Here is a 19970-nt window from a genome sequence, read left to right as displayed (position 1 = left end):
TGGGCCTGTGCCCTGCTTTCCAGAGCATGCTGCAGAGAGTGGCCATCATGGCACCAGAGAGGCGATGTAAGGGAGGTAGTGTGGCATGTCAAGGTCTGGGATGGCTTGAGACCTCCCTCGAGTCTCCCAGGACCCCAGGAGAGAGGCAGAAGAATTGAGACAAGGCCAAGGGGCTGGAAGAGTCCTGGAGGGAGTAACTTGTGGTGCTATCAGCAGATGTGCCATGGACTGTGTCAGCTAGAGACCACAGCAGGCTCATGGGCATCAAGAGTAGATGATAGATGGCAGAAATGGAAGCCCAAAGACCAGATGGAATGGATCTCTCCTCAGTAGATGACAACACATGACTTTCCGGGACCAGATACTCTCCCCGCCACCATCCCCATGTCTGATGGTGTGCTCGTGCCCAGAGAAAACAGAAAGGGAAGGTAACTTGAGTTGACTGAGTGTAATCAAGAACAAAAGAGTCTTGACAAAATCCTAATATGATAACAATTCAGTAACTAATGGTATTGCAAATCTGGAAGAATGGCTGGGTTAATCGTCAGTGAGATTTGGGACAATTAGATATTTGGAAAGAAAAAATATATTTGATCTTTGCCTACACCAAAATATTCTAGATAGTTTAAAAAATAGTATAAATAAAAGCTGCAAGAAAATATAAGGGAGTATTTTCTGATACTTGACTGTGAGGGGTCTGTCTAAGATGTGAAATTTTAAAGGAAAACACTGACATATTTAATGATATAAAGATTTTAAAATTTGCATGCAAAATGTCTCATGACTGAATTGAAAATGCACATAAACTGGGAAAGCTATTATAGCAAATAAGACAGAAGTTTACATCCTGACAATATAAAGAACTCCTACTAATACATAAGGAAAGATTAAGGTCACAAACGATAAATAGGCAAAGGATGCACATTGACATATTGTAAATAGACACTGTAAGTGGTTGACATAGAAAAATGCTCACTATCATTAGCTGGTACTGAATAAATGTAAATTAAAACAAGAATGACATGCTTTGAATATCTATAACTTGGGAAAGATTTAACAAATGATACTTCTCCTTTCAGGTGAGCATGTAAGAAGACACTCATTCACTTTGCCATTGAGCCAAATCATTTGGATAGTAATTTGACAATCTGTTGTAAGAGTTTCAAAGAGTTTAAAAATGGAAACAACTGGGGCTGGCCCGGTGGCGCAGTGGTTAAGTGCACACATTCTGCTTCTTGGCGGCCCGGGGTTCACCAGTTCAGATTCCGGGTGTGTACATGGCACTGCTTGTCAGTCCGTGCTGTGGTAGGCGTCCCACATATAAAGTAGAGGAAGATGGGCACAGATGTTAGCTCAGGGCCAGTCTTCCTCAGCAAAAAGAGGAGGATTGGCAGATGTTAGCTCAGGGCTAATCTTCCTTGATAAAAAAAAAGGGAAACAACCTATGTTTTCCAAATAGGGGACATTTTCAGGAAATCAGTGTAAATCTACATGCTGTACATTACACAGCCATTAACATGGAGGCATTAAAAAATATTCAATGACAGGAAAATGCATACGCTATAATGTTAAGTGGCTAAAAGCGACACGCTGAATTAATATTCCAGTGTGATCACAACTATGCAAATAAGTATGCACGGAAATAGTTTGAAAAAAACACGTCAATCTACCCATGCTTATATTTGAGTGTGGAAAATATATTTCTAGTATTCAGAAAAAAATATTTCTACTTTTCCATACTTCTATAGTGCAGAAGAATTCTAAGTTGGACAAATTAGAAAATAATCTTTGTTAGAAATAAATATACATGTTTAGTTTTACTGTAACTTAACTAGTAACTCCTGCTCTAATGGTTTGAGATGATTTTGTTGGCTAATGCATTTATCTCAAGCTATTTAAGTGATGACATCGTCGATGACTCAGACAATACTTCCACGGCCCTCAATATGTGTCAGGCACCATACTAAACACTTTACACATATTAACTCAGTTAGAACTCGCAATGTTCCTGTGAGGTAGGTCATACTATTATCCACATTTTATGGAGTAGGAGTTTGAGGGGACAGAGAGGTTAATTAGCTTCCCCTAGATCACACAGCTAGTAAGCGGTGGAGCTGAGATCTGAACACAGGTAGTGTTGCTCCAGTGGTCCTACCCTCTCTGCTCCACGTGGTTATGTTTAAGACAGTAGACAACCTTGTGTTTCAGAAAACAAGCAAACAATAAAAGCTTATGAAAACAAACTAGCATCAAACAACACTAATAAATGGAAAATGACACGCTTGGCTCATGAATCTCATCTGTGAAATAAGAGTTAAATTAGATGATCTTTAGTATACTGTACCAGGAATGCTAATTATTTCCTCCAGCCATCATTTCCTTCCCAGCCTCACAGCCTTTTACTAGAGACCCTCCCACGTGAGCCCGGAGGCCACCCCTCCCCCTAGCCCAGTTGACGGGCAGGGGAAGAGATCTCGCACAAGCTGGCCAGGGATTCCTGAGTCTGGAGTTGGTGCTCCAAGATTCTAGCCCACTCTTGATCAGATGTGCTGCGAGTTCAGTCAGTGTGGGCCACCGGGGGCCATTTTTCACCGTGTGCTAGAGAAGCAAAGAAAGCAGCTGCGTTGAGCGAGAAGAAAAGAGACCCACAGAGCAGAGAGGAGTCCTGATCCTGGAGAACATGGAGGCCAAGGAGGGGATGGGACAGGAAGGGTGGGGAGCGTGACTTTCTCTGTCTTGGGTCTAGGACTCCATGAGGCCTGGCAACATTACCTGTCCATGGGTCCTATAAGACACCTTGTGTCCTTTCACTAAACCCCCTACGTGTGTTTGCTTAATCTAGTTTGAGTGGAATTATTACTTGTTACTAACCGTGTAAGACACACGTGTGCAGCTGGTTCCCAGCACGTCTGTTGTAGCTGCAAAGTGAACTGTGAACAACTTTTGCATTAAGCCCTTTTGTAAAATGCTGTATTCCTGTGATGATCTGGGCATTATAGCGAAATCATCTAAAGTAAGGAATGCACCTAACAGCAGGAGTGGTGGTGAAGACGAGATAGAAAAAGATGGTGGGAGACCTGTTAGCCAGCTGTGGGCTGAGGCCCTGGTCTAGAGTCAAGGCCAGTCTGCAGGTTAACTTGGCGCTCAGGACGCTTGATAGTTTCCACGTTACTCAGGGCTTACTGTGCTTTGGGGAACTGATTCATTGTCGGCAATCTCGTGAGCGACTCCAGGGAGATGTGCGTGTTGCTCAGAACGTTAGCCCTGGACCGTGTGCAGGAGCGCCCTCGGGGCGGAGCACTGCACCAGTCCCTGTGCATCCATCTGCGGCCTCGTGCTGGGCCCTGTCTCTCTGGGTCATGATACAGTTGAAGGCTTGGCCTGTGCTAGTCTTTCTGTTTGCCGGGCAAGACTTGCATGTAATTTAGAAAAAATGGAGTCAAGCATCAGGAGAAACAGTTAAAGGAGTTAGAAGTGGCTGCTTCTGGGAGTCGATGAAGGGGCAGAAAGGGGCAGAGCAGCCGGGGGCCTGCTTTCAATGGAAGCTTTTCACTACCCTGATTCTACTTTTCTCACTATGAACAGATATCACCTAGATACAAACCATCACTATAATACGCAGATCCCCATCATAAAATAGTGTCTCTTATGGCTTAGTGCCAGCCTAGGTTCCCTCTCCTGTGTTATTGACTCAAATCCTAGTGGCCTCATTCCATTGCTCTCCCTGTTTTTAATAGCACAGATCTATGTTGCAATTTATTTCATTTAGAAGCATTCATTTCTTTCTCTAGATGTTCATTGAATTCTTGCTATGTGCAAGGAGTTTCTCCAGAAGAGCAGTGTATGTTATTGCACATTTTGTCCTGTATTGAGTAATGACTAGATGATCAACACAGTCACTTGGAGATGGCAATTTTGAGAATGTACGTATTCTAAAGAAACTTAAAAAAATGCTACTCAGACCAAGGAGATGTCTATGCCAGTCTTCAGAATGTCTACTCACTTCTTCCATCTTTGCTTTGGCGGGAGATGGTAGATTGAAAGCGGAGAGTGTATGTAAAGCCTGAAGAAGTGCTCAGTCTGAACAATTTGTTCATTCATTCATTTAAAAATTTACTGATCACCCCTTATGTGCCTGGCAGTGCACCACAGAAGGTGGAGATAAGAAGTGGGGCATGGTCTGCACCCTCAAGAAATGTAAGGACCTAGAGAATATTTTTTGAAGGGGGAGGTAGCTTTCATTTTTTTCATTAAAAGAATTCATTCCTTCATCAGCAGCATCCCTTTAGACAGCAAGCATTTGGCAAAAACCTGTTTTGCAAATATATGACTTACACATAACTTTGCAAGACATCTACAGTCCAGATCCTCAATATCTTGTCCTGCTCTCCACCCCCGAGGGCTGCGCAGCCCCCAGAGGTCGCTCTCAGAGAAGAGCTTCCTGGAGCCTTGGAGGGAGGGCCTGGAAGAAGCAAGAATGTGCAGCTCGAGCACCGTCTGTGGAGGCTGCGATGCCCATCCCTCCTCTGTCACAAAAACGTGGGCGCTAAAAGTCAAGGGCCTGGGACCATCTTTGGGAGGCCTGAGGATGATCACGCTGTGGGCTGGCAGACACGCGGTGGGGAAGGAAGCACAGGGACAACTCTAACTGTTGGCTGTGAACACGGGGCCAACCTGTCCCTGGGTGGCTTTGGATTGTGGGGAGAAACTGCAGCCAGAAGAGATGAGAATGAACAGGGGCAAAGAGGTGGAGACGGAAGGCAGCAAGGGGATGAAGAGCAGCCCACACCTGATTCAAAACTAGAGGAAAGCCACTAAGCGGAGAAAAGGAAGGTGAGCTCTGCCTTGGATAACTCACAATGGACCCACATACCAATAGCCCCTGAAGACACAGAACATCCATTGGCTGGGGTTGGAGGTAGGGGATGCTCAAGTCCGCTCTGGCTGTGTGGCTTTGGGCCAGTTAACCGTTACGAAGCTGTTTCCTTCTGGATAAAATGGGGATGACAGTTCCATACACAGAGCTGTTGTGGAAATTAAATAACATGATCATATGAAAGCATTCGGCACATTGCCTAGCATACAGTAGAAGCGCAGCAGTTGCCTAGCACACAGTGGGAGCACAGCACCATTGGTCTTATTTCTTGTGCTATCACAACTCAGGAAAGGTCAAAGGTCTCAGTGTCCCCTAGCTGAATACAAGGAAATCATAGGGGTTCAATGTCTGGGAGCTGGACTGGTGCTGGGGAGGGCGTGGAAGAAAGCAGTGGGTGTCCAGCTGCACAACCCTCTAGTTCTAGTTCTCGAATAGGCTGAGCTCGCAAGCTCTGTCCCCACTGCTCATTCAATTAATTGATGTAATACTGATGGCCGGGAGTAACCGAGAAAACACTCAGATGTGGCATGTAAGCTATTTAAGGTAGGACGTTTTTATTTTAGAAAGAATCTTCTTAAAAAATTGAAAAGAGAAAATCTTAATATTTGGAGGCACTCATCCCGGATGTCTGAGGGTTCCAGTATTTGAGTATTTTGCCTTCCGTTTGTGGAATACTTCTCCGTGCACGATGAGGTGTTATTTCAGGTAATTCTTCCCAAAGCCCCATGACGTAGGAACTTCTCTGACCCAGGCAGTAGGTCATGAGTCATAGTCGTTCCCACCCCAGCTAAGGCTCATGGAACTAGGAGTAAAGATATTGTCCAAGCCGGGCTAATTAGTTTTCCTCCCTTTATTATCATTCCTATTATAAGGATGAGGCGTATAAAGGTTAAACCTCTTGTCCAGTTATTTATCCTGTGAGAGGCAAAGCTTGGATTTGTGCCCAAGTCTGTTGAACTCCAAAGCCAGCTCCCTTCCTGGACATATATATATGCTTGGCTCTTGTAGGTGAATGTATCCAGTTCTGGCGGACACAGCCTTGGCTTAGGGGAGGGTCTCCGGGCTGGCTGGGCACCAGAACAGATGTCGCCTTTCCTCTGCTAGCCAGGTTGTATCTACATGCCTGGGACAACAGGACCAGCACACAGGGTGAGCAGCTAACATATCTGGGCAGTCATTGCCAAGGGAATAGGTTTCAGCTGTAATTATTGGGGCTGAACCCCAGAAGAGCAATGTGCCTCCCACATGTTTCTAAAAATAGCCTTGATGGCGAAACAGTTGATATAGGGAAAATATCCATTTGGTTTTAAATTATTTTTCCAACTGCGGGTAAGACCTCAAACCCTCTAATCCCATGAGCCTTTCCTGGTATAAATTAGTTTATCTTTCACTTAAATAAACAGTCCCCAAGTAGAAGCAGATACACAAAAACTTTTATTAAATGGAAGTTAGACTTCATGGTAATTAACCAGTTACAAGTGCATTTAGATCCATGTGTGTGGACACTGTAGAAATCAGAAAGGTCTTATTGAAAGTCCAGTGTTCTGGCTTGGCACGTGCCAGTGCAACCCAAGGTAGAACCATACACGCGGGAAGTACAGGTCAACAATGCTGTTGGACTAGATTGGCAACACCATATTCATTGTTACAGCTAAGCAGTACAGAAACATGAGAGTCCAAAGACCAGAAGACTATTACTAAAGAGACTCTTACTATAAGCCTTTACTTCTACTTCAATGCTCCCATAGTACCAATGTAGCAAATCCTCAACTCTCGGGGGACAGCGCCATTTCTGTATTTTATACTTAAATGGGCCACAGAAACTGTAAACATTCAGTGGTCCTCCTGACGCCCATGGCAGGTAGACGCCACCTGTCCCCTGGGGAAAGTGCGGTTTAGTTCAGTTTAACTCGTGTGAATATTTTATACTGTAAATCTTCAATCTGAAATTTTTCTTCGCTTTCAATTAGCACCAGTTTATTTTAAATGTTTTTCCTGGTGTTAAATACTTAGGAAACATTTTTTTTTTTTAAACCAACAGACAAAGTTCCAAACGATGGAAAGCAAAAAACATTCAAAAAGTTGTTTTAGAGAACAGCATTTAGAAAAACAACATCATTTAAACGTTCGACAGATTTATGTACAATGTGCCAAAAGCTGGCAAGGAGCATGGCCAAGACAGTCACGTAAAAGGTTATTAACCTGAACCTCCACAGGCTGTATGTACAGAAATGTAGTATCAGAACATCTGAATTTGGCTAAAATTCATATAAAAAGACACATCCCTAACCCCCAATAACTTCTAAATAGGTAGCAAACACATCCAGTATAACCATAAAGACCAGGCTGAGAAGCGCGTTTTTCCGTATTTTACATACAAACAGTTGAGAAACCTTCTCAATGGACAGAGAAGAAAACCAGAATGGCAGGGAAATGGAGTTCTTTATTCCCACATTGTCAGATGAAGGCGAGAATACTCTTTCATGCTGAGTAACGTAGTAAACCACTGATTCAGGAGCAAAGATACATTATTAGAGGAAAAGTTTTCATGGAAATACCAAATCAAAAGAGGGCTGAAGAAATGTGTGCATACTCTATATGGATCTTCCGAAAATATAAGTAATTATCTCCACGTAATTTTGAAAAAAAGATTAAAGACTTGTTTTGCTGGACAATATTTTTATATTTTGTTCTTTGAAACTATATAACCCAGACCCTTTGGGGAATAGTTTTTTCGTAGATTGAGAATTAAACACAACAGGCACAACCTATGCTCCGTGGCTCCAACGCAAAGCACATTAACTTTATGCAGTTCTGTTTGCTTGCTAATCCAGTGTTACCGGATCATCTACCTTTAAAGAACCGGGCACATTTTGTAACAGCCAACGTTTCCCATTTCTGCTTAAGAAGTAAAATATAAACCATTTCCCATTTATTCACCGTAATGGCTGAATTTGTTCAGAGCCTGAAGTTTCAATGCCCTATCTGTAAAAACATCAGCTAGAAGAATACCGACACGGGAGTCCCACATCCCCATGGTGATGTGCGTGCAAGTTTATTTTGAATAGTTTGCTGTTGTGAGAAGTCTCTGTGGAAAAAATTTACTTGGATTTGATACAAAATACACGTTACTCTTTGAAAATGCATAGTTTGTAACTTTATACATTCATTCACTAATATTAAAGACTTACCTCCAAATGGTGGTAAGATTGTATTTCCAAAGATCTCTAAAAATTGGATAGCGTTGCCACATTGCTTCTGAATTCGTGCCCAAGTTAATGCCTGTCCTGTTAACACCAGCATCCCACGGCAAGGACTGCTTCTTTCTCTCCAGTCGCCTTTCTCTTACTTGTGTAGCAGGCACTAAAAAGCAATGCTTTCTCCCAACAGCATTTCCACTAAATACCCCATTTCAAATATTTTATAATTTCATTTTAATATTTTAGATTTGGTATAGAAAACAATTCAAAAGATGGCTTCATTTTTAAGAGTAGAGTTTTTTAAAAAATCTTATCACGGACTAAGGGCCACAGAGGTTTTGTGGTAACTGGTGTTCTTGCTCCCCAGCCCCTCACTTGAATTGATGAGCACAGGCCACTCGGCTGCTGTGTCGGATGATAGTCACGAACCCTTTGGGACTTAGCGATTTCTCTTATCCTGAGTTCTTTTCTAAGTATATAGATTTTGATACACGAAACACTTTGGAAACTACACTAGTGTCTGGTTATTCCAGAGAGCATATGTTTAAATGGCTGACCATCATTCAACCATCAATTACAAAAATAGGAATTTTAGGTTGCGTAGTAGGAAAATATTGATTAATGACTTTTTTTTTTTTTAAAACCTCTATGATCCACATTCCTGGGTTATTTTACACCCAGGGTATTTTAGTTTATTGAAGTCATGGACAAGTGCATTTTGGGGCTGAGTGCTTCCCTAAACATCTAAATCTCTCCTAAAGCTCTCCAGTAGTGGTCACGGAGGTTCCCCAAAGTTGGGATACTTTGGAAGAAGGGGCCTTCTTATCATCACAGGGCTTGGTGAAGTCACAGTTATCGATTTCCAATTAGCAGAATATAGGAAAAAGGCGTAAAAAGCAAAGCAAGGGTTTGTAATCTGCGAAGTGATGCATCCTTTTTTGGGGGGGGGGGGTAGTTTATGGTTACCCTACGCTGTAGGTCCCTGAGGGCTAATTCCAGCTCTGGAGCTGCTGGCCCCAGAGCTCTCCCTCTTTCCTCTCTGTGCCCAAAACATGAGGTGGGGTGGGGGGTGGGGGGTGGGGGGAGGCAGGCGGGGCTCCACTGGGGGGAGGGGCTAATGCTTAACAACGTGAGTGGATTGGAGCAGTTTCCTCTGTGCATAAATATAGAGTTAAAACAATTACACCCTGCAGGGGTGGGTCACTTCCTTGTCACATAATACCGGCCAATTCATTTTCCTGCCCCATGATCGGTGCAGAGATCAGGCCCGGAGCGACCACACCGGGGCTCTCTTCCTCTGCCTGTGTTGGCTCTGATCACTCTACTGCTGCCACGTGGAGGGGGCTGGCGGGGAGGTGACTTACATGGGGGAGTCCAAGTGAAAGGATGAGACATCTGCCCCATCCTTCTCCATCCGTGAGCCTGACCAACCTTTCGTGATGAGCGTGGCAGCTGTACGTTGACCCACTGGCTCTCTCCATGAATGGTCATCAAAGACCCTTCAGACAGATAGAAACTTTTCCCTCCAAGGAAGAGGCAGCCTCACTGACTGAGCCTAACACACCCGTCACAGTAACAGCTACCCTCTGGGACCTTAGCTTAAGAGGGCCAAGTCAGCAGCACAGAAGCAAGAAGGTGTAATCTGGGGCTTTTGGAAGGGGACGCACATAATAAGCGCACGGCCTCAGCTCGGGCGGATGGGGGCCAAGAGGGGAGAGTCAGGTGTCACCTGCGAATGCAAGGTGGGTGCCAAGACGGGGGAAACAAGACCAATAACCAGAATGAGGACTATTCCTTCTGGAAGCTCAGCAGCTTCTCCAGAGTTCCGGTTTTCCTTTCTAGTCACGGATGGAGAGAGAATTTGGAAGAAAATAGATCAGCAACATTTTTTTTTTTTTTTAAAGAAAATTTTGTTAATGACAGCTTGCTTGCCTTTTTCAGAAGTTGCTACTTTCTACTCTGGCTAATTTCCTGAATTAAAAATTTAGGCGATTGTTCCCAGTAAGTAAATGTAACAATTAATTAGACTTGAGAATTAAACATTTTCATAACATAAATAAAGGGGAGCTTCTCTCTGGAAGGTGGCAGTTAATAATTACGCGGATGGCGCCCAGTATGAGACATTTTTTAAAAACGAGGACTGCAATTTAAGTGTTGAATTCACAATCTCCACCTTCTTTCAAAATCTACAGTTATCTTCCTTCTGGACGGTAGCTTTCTTCCCGTCCCCTAAAGCCCGGGTCCTTTTAAGTCCGGCTCCTGTCACAGCATTGGTGCTAATTGTTGCAAAATGGGCATCTTTTCCAGCAGAGGAGAGAGTCTCAGCGGCTCCCTCCTCCAGCACTGTATTACTTTTTGTTGTCAGTGTCATGGAGTCCATTCTGACTCCTAGCGCCCTTTCCGCAGCAGAGCGGAATCCTGCCCAGTCTTTCTGTGCCGTCCTCTCCCCTTCTGGTGCTCTATCAGACAACGCTCCACTGCTCTTCACAGGGTTTTCGTGGCTAATTTTTTCGGAAGTGGGTGGCCTGGTCCTTCTTCCTAGTCTGTCTAGTCTGGAAGCTCCACTGAAACCTGTCCACCATGGGTGACCCTGCTGGTGTTTGAAATACAGGTGGCATAGCTTTCAGCATCACAGCAACACGCAACCACCACAGTATGAAAACCGACAGATGGGTGGTGTGGGTTCCTGACCAGGAAGGGAACCCTGGGCCGTGGTGGTGGTGAGAGGGCTGAATCTTAGCCACCACACTGCCAGGAAACATCATAAAAGTATCACTCATCAAAAAGCCCGTTGATGAAGTAGGTGGAGGGCCAGGATGGTTTAGGCCCCTTCTAGCTCCATCAGTAAGCCCCTGTGAGTGGCTTTACCGTAAACTCAAGATGTGAAACCTGGTAAACTAATGGGAGAAGGGTCAGATGGAATCCATTTGTGTATTGGACGGCCTTTTAATCACTCACAATGACAGAAACCTCAGGCATGCCAAGGCTGTTTAAATTGCATTCGTATTTAAATATTACTGCACCCTATGACCAGGCGATTCCAACTTTGAGTTGACAGTACTTTTCAGTTTGATCACTACCAATTGTAAGTTTGAGCTGTTTTTAAATTTTCTGGCATTGATTTAAATTTACATGGGTAGCAAGTGTTGAATGTTAGCAGCAAAATAACTATTTCTCAAAGAGTCAAAACTTTTACTCAGAATATTGCGTTAGCTAATAAAACTCCTATAATTAACCATGTGGATGGTTGCAACTTAGGGAATAGTGGCAGGGTAGTTACCCTAAAGGGACGCATGTGGGCATGATTTAATAGTTGGCATCTGACTGTGGGACTGAGCGGGCTCTTTATTTCTGTGCTGAAAGACCTGGATTGAAAGGATGGGTTGAGAACATGGTGCGTCCCCGGTCTTCTCAGGTCTAGAGCCATTCTGGAAGACCAAGGGCTGAGTCAGCCCTTTAACAAGCCCCTTCTCTCCTCCTTGCAGGCAGCAATGAGGCTGACCCACAGGTTCGAGGCTCCTCCGGGCTGGCCTTGGAGGCCCATGATAGTCATCCTACATATCCCTCTTCTACACTGGACTCTTAGGAAGGTCAAATGAATCGTGTATTTGAAAGAGACAGACTTTCCTGTATATGGGAAAGGGTCAGTGGTTTTCCCAACGCTGTCAGGACTCTGGTGTGAGACACAGTCTGAAATAACTTATTCCATCCGAATGAAGGAAGCGACTTCTAATTTTTTCCATGACACATTTATTCCCATTTTGTCTTCGTCTGAGGGCTAAGGTTTTTCTCTGTGGAAAAACTCCATTTTGAGGTTAGTGGACACTCAAAAATACTTAAGTATCTAGCATTCTGAGGCAAGGATTTTGCCAAATCAAAGGGGAAAGACGGAAATTTTACCCTGGAACGAAAACTCGTGAGGCGGGATGGAGCGGGCAGGAGTATGGAGGGGGCGGCAGAGGGCTTTGGCACAAGGAGGCAACGTGGGCTAGCTTTAACGGCTGGGGCTCCCGGCCTTCTCTGAAGGCACAGGCTGCTCTTTGCCAGCCCCTCGTCACAGTGGTCACGGTAGCGAAAACAGTAAGAACGTCGGGATTACAGTCACTCGATGCTTTGGGGCATGGCCTGGGCACGCCAGCAGGCAGGGGGAGAGCTGGACGCCACCTCAGCATCTTTGGATCCGAGGCAAGGCTGGTTCAAGGATACTAGATTTCTGTATTCAAGTCTTCCATGGGAATGATTTCCTGGGGAGAACTGACCTCTTTCCCTTCTTTGATTTTAGTTGCCCAGACAGTACCAACGTGTGCGTTCGTGGGGCTGATGGAAAAACTCGATGGCCACGGCATGTGACATGTGCTTTCCCCAACAGTTCAAACTGGTGGCCAAAGGCTGTATCTGCCCACATACGGGCTCTCTTTGGTCTGCTTAGTGTTGGCCAAGAATCTGACTTAGCTGTCAACACTTCAGTGTCACGTGACAGCATATGTCCAAGTCAGAAGGCCAGCAGCCCTGGGCCTGATTTCTGTGTGGTTCTGATTGTCTAGAGCTGAGTGCGGGGTCCCCCCGTCAGAGGGGGCATGTGTTCTCTGCTTCAGTACCATCTCCACCACTCGCCAGGGTCCCTCTTCTGCCTGAGCTGAGTCGTTCCTTTATAGAACCTGCCTGGCCATTCTAAGGCCTGTGCCATGCACCATCAGGCAGCTTTTATTTAAAGATGAAGCAAGACTCATTTGGTTCAAAACCACAAAGCAAGGAACATTTCTTGGGGACTCTCATGCTAACAATGGAGATGCTCCAAGGGAATGAAGAGAGAGATCTCAGATGGCCTCATCTCAGAGACTGGGAGCCGAGGCCATGCACAGTTTTCCCTAACTCTGTGCATTCCCAGTCCTCATGGGTGCAGATTCGAAAGCCTACTTGAAAGCAAGATCCGAGGGACCCCCTGACCACCTCACAGGAGTTGCCCAAGGGGTAGATGACCATTCTATCCTGGCTTTTCTTTTGATGTTATCTGCATACTTGGCTAATTAGTCTAGCGTCTGAATTATTAAAATCTTAGGGGGAAAAAAAGATGTTTTCTTGTTTTATCAGTGAGTGGGCTAGAAAAAACTGTACAGTATTAGGAAATGGATTTGGCAATGCTCAGAATTATTTGTGCAGTTCAAAAACGCTCCATGGCTCCCTTCCTTGTTTCCCGACTCTAGGGAATACAGTGACTTTCTGATCTCAACCTTGCGTGTCTGCGAATTCTTTGTGTGAAAAATCCAGCACTTGTTCCGATAAGGAAATTCGAGTTATTTAGTTAGTGCTGGGGACAGAATTATTTTAAACACCACTGATCACCTAAGAGTTCTATCTTTGGGCTGACCCACCATGACTTTAGAAATTTCCACCAAATGATACTTGCTAGTTAAAGGCAGGTTTGTGGTTCTGGTGGGTCAAGTGGTAAGCTTGTCTTTGTAACAGAATCTATCATTTTACACTAAAGAATTTGCAAGAATAGTTTTCCCATTGCCTATAGGCATATCTACTGACATTTTTTAGATTTAAGATACCTAGGATGATTCTTAACATGTCTTTTTTCCATTATACTTTGAAAACACTGGTAATGACAAAGGAGTCGCTGTTGCATCTTGATTCTCCTGTGATGATCTTCCCAGCTGGTCTGCATTTCTACCCTCGCTGCAGAGGGTTAATTGGAAAGATATGCATGAAAACACTTGCTGAAAAGAGGCATAGCCCTTTGTCTGGAGAGCAGGAACTGCTTATAATATTAACAGTTCCTGTCTGGTAAAACACTGTATTTTAAAAAATAAGCTACAATGTAGAAAACCAAGGTCGTTTCCCAGAAAATGTTCATGTTCTTTGTGATTACAAAACACTGCAACTTGTAAGATATTTTCAGTTCTGTTAACTCCAGAAGGTAAGAACTCATGCTTGTTATAAAAAAAGGATCATGTGTCTTAGAACTGTAGAAGCCTAAGCAGGAAATATCTTGTCTCGTTTGGAAAATTAAGTTATAACCGTTATTGTATTTAAGATTACATTTTGACACAACACATTACCATTGTGATTCTCAGACCCACAAGAAAAGCTATAAAACATGAGATTGTCTTCAAAATAAAGGAACTATTTACAGAACAGGACCAGAAGTAAAATTCCCAGTTTGATTTCTGGTTCTATGATAGATACACCTTTTAAAGCATGTGTATAATCGGCTATGGGCTTTTTCAAAGTCAGTCACAATAAGCAAACCAGGTGGTCTTAAATACATTTTACGCTTCCTTGCTCTCTTGGTGTGCATCACATGGTGATACAACTGACACCAAGAAGTGCTAACTTGTCCTGTTTACTGACTTCTGGTTGGACTAGTTACAATGCAAAAAGACCCACGGGAAACAGTTCCATATGGAGGAATCCCCACAGGTAAGAGGAACACAGAGAGTGTGTGTGCCGCTGGTAGGGTTATTTCCCTTAAAGAAACAAAATTTCCAGTTGACCCATGTGCCCAGCGCATTCTCCAAAATGATCCACATCCTCATCCATATTCATGATGCCTGCTCTGTTTCCACTCATTTGTATGCACAAATTCTTCCCTGCGTTCATACAAGTCAATGCTACGGTTGATGTGGTCGTTAGAAATTCTACAGGGTCATGAGAAAAAGCAGCACCTTGTCCACAAAAGTCCATGGAAGTTTGCTCCTTAACATGCTATTTAAGCAAAAATGCACCTCTTTAAAGGCTTTACCTACAGAATTCGGCTTAGAGCTAATAATCAGTCACCCAACCAAGGGATTATACAAAGGAACACCAAGGCTTCATAGTCACAATTACATTCAGAGAAAGCCTTACGGGAGCCTAGGATTACTCACCAGGGGCTGTGCCTGGGGTTCAAATGTCAGCTTTAGATGCAGGGCAGCTACAAAGAAACAGCTCTTTTTCACAGAGCATTCCTCCACCCCTCAAAAAGTTGGTAATGTCCAGTTCATGTAAATTTGTCTTGAAATGATATCATGTTGATTGAAAAAAAAACCCACCAAACTGTTCTAACTAGAAAAGACTCTCGAGATAATAAGTCTTTCTAGTCTTAGGATCCTCCAGATCTGTTTTTCACATACCCTTTAAATTTCCCTGAGGAAATGAATATTATTTACAGTATTTTGCTACTATTCTCAAGGTATTCTCTCCCATATGTACAATTCTTTCACTTTTCTCTAACCATTCTCAAACGAATGCTGCGCTTCCATTTTCAGATGAAGTCTGATGAAAGAGAAAACCGATGCAGCAGTGTCAGTTAATTCAGAGCCCAGGGCTGCTTTCAAAAGTGGGGCTTAGTATGACCCCAGAGACAGCCGACTTCAACTCAAATGACCTTGGAATCTGACAGAGGGCATTTCAGTTTCAGAAATCTTTTGCAACATACATGTAACTATTTCATGAAAAAGTTTTTGGAAAGCTCAACAACTGCATCACGCATCGTTCTCTGCTGAGCATTTTCATCTGCAACCTGATGATGACTGGACTAGGAATCGTCTCGTAAAGGGCACCTTGGTGGTGCGTGGAGCTGCCGACGGGCACTTTGCAGCTGAGCACGCACGTTCCTGGTCAGAAACCCACCGCTCTCCTCCTGACACTGGCTTTTGCCAACCAAGGGAGGAAGCTGTCCATCAAGGGAGGCGGAGAGAAGCGCCTGCCCACTGGAGATGTGCACGGCAGCCCCACACCCCTGGCTGGAGGTGCTTCCCTTACAGGAGCTCACTCCTTGCCTTGGCAGCTGCTCCCAGAGGGAGAACAGGCTGCTCCCTTGGAGGTGCCAGGGACAGTCACCCCTGGCCTGTGCATCAGTACTAGAAAGATGAGCGGGAGACCTGTGTCCGTAGGCCTCTTGTATCTCCTCTCTGTCCCCCGGCCCGCAGCTACCTGGGTGTTCTCTCCAAGTTGTCACACTGCCTCCCGCCAATTAGGTGCATGTCCTCTGGGAGGGAATAAGGCTTAAAACTACTGCCTGCTGAACGCTTTGCTTTTCAGCCATCTGGAGAATGCCTGCCCATCACTATGAAACACCTTCACTGGAGAAAGATGAGAAGTCTTTTTCTGAAGAAAGGGGCACCAAGGGAGAGAAAAGTCAAAAGGCTATAACATGCCTTATTTAGAAATATTTTGGGACCAGAATCCATCGTATTGCTATTCCTTTCACACAGACAGGTCTCTGAGATCCCGTGATGGACAGGGCTCCAGTAAGCAGCCAGTGTGCCGAGGGACTCCCCTTACCCCCGCCCCACCTCCCCCTGCCGAATGAAGACATCAAAGAACATGGTACCACAGGGATGGCATAAGAGGAATGGTGGGCATAATTTGGCACTTTGTTCAGTTCCACAATACAACAAAATAGCTCTACATTTTTTTTTTTTAAATTTTAGCTTTTACAATCAGTGCTATATATTGCAATTCATAGCTTTCTGGGTGGCTTGCAAGAAGTTTAATCCCTTTTCTTCAAGGCCAGCCAGGCAGTCCCCTAGTTATCACATGCCTTGGTACAGGGAATGGGGTCTGTGTGTGCAGAAAGGTACTGAGGTCTCTGCACACCTAGAAGCTAGAGAAGAGGGTACACAGAGCCCAGGGCTGGCCGGCAGAAAGGAGCCCCCCACGTGCGTGGGAGATGCAGAAGAATATGTGTAAAGAAGGCTTTAGAAAGTAGGAGAAATCCCAGGGAGGTTGCATTCAGCTCTACACTTCTGCTTATACCCGTGCATTGGCTAAAAACCAGGTAAGAACTCAGCTTGGCTCATCCAGGTCAGAGCTCAGCACCAACCACGGGCTGTACCTCTGGGGGTAGAGCCACAGGTAGGGCCCCGCTCCAGGACTGCTCCACAGCAAAGATCTCCCCCTCCTCGTGTCCCAAAGCTCTGAGTGGGGGTGGAGTTAGCCCCTCATCACTTCAATATGTTTTGACTAGTGATTTAACCCAAGGGTCAAGGGCCAGGGAGATCTGCTGAAGAGAAAACCTCCAGGATGCTCCAGGACTGCACCCCAACCATCATTTAAGTACACAGTGAACCCGCTCAAGTGGTCGAGCAGCCCTGGGCTCACCGGGGCCCCTGGGCAATCCATCCAGAGCTCAGGGCCGGGCCTCCTGGACCACGCCAGAGCATCATCTCATGGCCCAGGGTGCCTGCAGGTGAAGTGACAGGACACCAGGGAGGAGCAATGATATGCTGGGGGGAGGATGCAAGTACATTTCTGTACTTAAAAAAAAAATGCCCTTTCCTGGCTGACCTTCCAGGTACTAAAACATATATTATAGCTGGTGCTGTGGCTCGTATTGATTGGTAATCACAAGGCGAAATTAAATGACGCTCTTTTTCTGCTCTCTGAAGTGTTTTCAAAGAAAAAACAGACGAAGGAGGAAAACAGGATCTTTTTCAAAAAATAGTGTTTAAAAAGTCATATGAGAGTTTAAAAAATAAAATTGCCAAAATAGATGAATGCACAGATTGTGGATGTTACACCATAGAACCACCTTATATTTCCCTCACTTATAAAAAAAAAAGGATATCTATTATTACTAGCTGACTTCTTTCTACTCTTTAAAAAAAAAGTGTACGTACAATCTCTAAACATATATTAAACTTTCTTCTGTGCAATTTCATTTAACATTCCTATGGCTGATCCTAGGCCCCCCATCCTGACACAGTACATCCCGAAGGTGCTCTTCCCTCTTTGCATAGGTAGAGGAGAACAACTCTTTCGCAGGGCAATCGAGAGTAGGGTAGAGAATGAGCTTATTTATAGGGCTTGACAACTACTCCCTTCCCCCTGCACCGTTCCCACCAAAACAAACGAATGAACGAACATACCAGGCTAGAAAGCCTGGAACACAGTGTAAGCCCTGGTCCTACTAAATTGAGAGGGTCCTATACCAACATGCCCTTCCTTTTGGTGTTCTGTACCTTCCCTTCTGAGCGAATTCTTAATGAATAGCTCCAATATTTTTATAAGAAAAATAAAGGTTTAAACCTTCTGTCTACCCATAGAGTGTTTATATTAGTCATTAACCCATCTCCCAGGCATGCTAAAGCATACAACCTATAAAAGTGCACTCAGAATGGACGCTGGCTTGTCGGCCTCACGTGACTTTCTGGACAGCCGGGGACGGGTGGGCTGTGCTTTGCTGTCGAAGGCAGCCCTGCTGGGACCGGGTGGAGCTCTCTCCCTCTTCTGAAGCCAGTCAGCGGTGGGGTTCTGTGGGAAGGCCCGAGGACCCATCACTCTGGCAACAACTTTGTCAGACAAGCGGTGACGACCAGATCGGAGCTGCGGGGAGCGTCACATCCCTGAAGGAAGCTTCGAGGCTTACCCGGAGGGCCGCCCGTGCCCGCTCTTGACTGCATCGTGGCAGGTGGAGAAGGAGCCGTGCTGCCTCGTGGGGATCATCAGTCCAAGGAAGGCTCCTCGATGTTTCCCAATGGTGACAGCTGCCCGTCCCTACCTCAGCTGGGGGCTGGCGTGTGCTGGCGGATCCCATCGTCGGTCTCTCTTCCAGCTTATGCCATCCGGGGCCCTTCGAGCTAACAGCTCGACCATGGTTCAGTTTGGGGCCATTCTTCAAAACCAAACCAAACAAACAAACAAACAAGGACATAGAAAAGATACCTGGTGCTGCCCTTTCTGGCAACACATCATGATGTGGACTGCTCCAAGAAGTCCAGCGGGAGACAGGAAACAGACCACTCACAATGACAGCGGGTCCTTTGTACAAACGCTACCGAACAACGTGTCGCTTTTTAAGCATCCAAAAAAATCTCAGAAACGACGTTATTCAGAAAGCTTATCAAAATATGCCTCCTTTCTAGGTGAAATGGACTTTGTCGGTTCGATTGCTACAGAAGTCCACAGTTTTCAGACCTAGACATATGAAAAGTCAGTGGACCTTTCGAGGAAAAGAAAAAAGAGCGACAGCTGCTTGAGGCTGGATTCTCAGCAAGAAAAGGAAGGTGGGGACCTCTTACTGATTTATTTTTTTGCTATGATTCCACCAAGGTTCCTGGAAGTGCTTCTCCTGGGCTTCCTCTGAATTTTGCTCGGAAGGAAGAGCGCTTTCCAGAACCCGCAGCGGAGGCGAGGGCAGGGCCGGGCGCTGGCCAGCCTCAGTCGATGAAGCGCTGGCACGCCTTCTTCCAGCGGCAGGCCGTGCACCACAGGTCCCGGTTCTCCATGCCGTACACCTTGCGGCACTTTTTGCCCTCTCCCCGGGGCTTCCTGGAAGACAGGGAAGGAAAACGCACTCAGTGGGAGGGATTCCACCAGCATTCTAGGGAGAGCTGCAAATCCCTTGAAAAGCTGAGACAAACGGTTAGAAACATCGGGGGGCGCCCCCCAGGTGCAGAACCACCGTGCGACGGATGTCTTCCAGGCCACGACACTTGGCTGTCACAATCTGCTCCCGTGACTCTGAAGCTTCTATTTGTCCCTTGGTGGACATGTCCATCTGGCTTCTTCATAAAACCGAATTAAGCAAGCAAATGCGAGAAACACCATAGCGTTACTCTTTCAAGTTTTTAGATACGTACTTTCCACTGCCCTCTTGCTTCTCAAATTTCTAGCATTCTAGTCCTCCTTGATCTGGATTAAACATTGTATCTGGTAGTTCATTTCATGCAGGGTTTAAAGCAATGTGGCTTTAAATGCCCCGGCAATCAGCATCACCTATTCTGCCAGAGACCTTACTGCAAACTGTTACTCCCCCCACAAACAACGAATCTTCATTAATAGTTAATGGATGGCGAAAACCATGGGAATGAACTAAAGAGCGTTTCATCCATCCAGACACATGGCATACAGGATCATATCTCTGCATCCCTTTTCCCTGCTGGTCTTCTATTTTGAGGTCACTC

The 19970-nt window shown here is 45.2% G+C and overlaps 1 protein-coding gene across 1 annotated transcript in view; it reads right to left on the bottom strand.

Annotated features, from left to right (window-relative positions):
• Window positions 1-6287: 6287 nt before the first annotated feature.
• The window catches only part of ZNF704 (zinc finger protein 704), a 210981-nt gene continuing 197298 nt past the window's right edge, over window positions 6288-19970 (bottom strand). The window contains exon 9 of the mRNA XM_023648396.2: window positions 6288-19335. Coding sequence (XP_023504164.2) covers window positions 19224-19335 — 112 coding nt within the window. The 3' untranslated portion in view covers window positions 6288-19223. The remainder of the gene's footprint in view (window positions 19336-19970) is intronic.

The sequence above is a fragment of the Equus caballus genome, chromosome 9 (genome assembly GCF_041296265.1).
Source record: "Equus caballus isolate H_3958 breed thoroughbred chromosome 9, TB-T2T, whole genome shotgun sequence".
NCBI classification, from domain to species: Eukaryota; Metazoa; Chordata; class Mammalia; order Perissodactyla; family Equidae; genus Equus; species Equus caballus.
The sequence above is the reverse complement of the archived record's forward strand: the minus strand, read 5'-3'. Positions and strand labels throughout refer to the sequence as shown.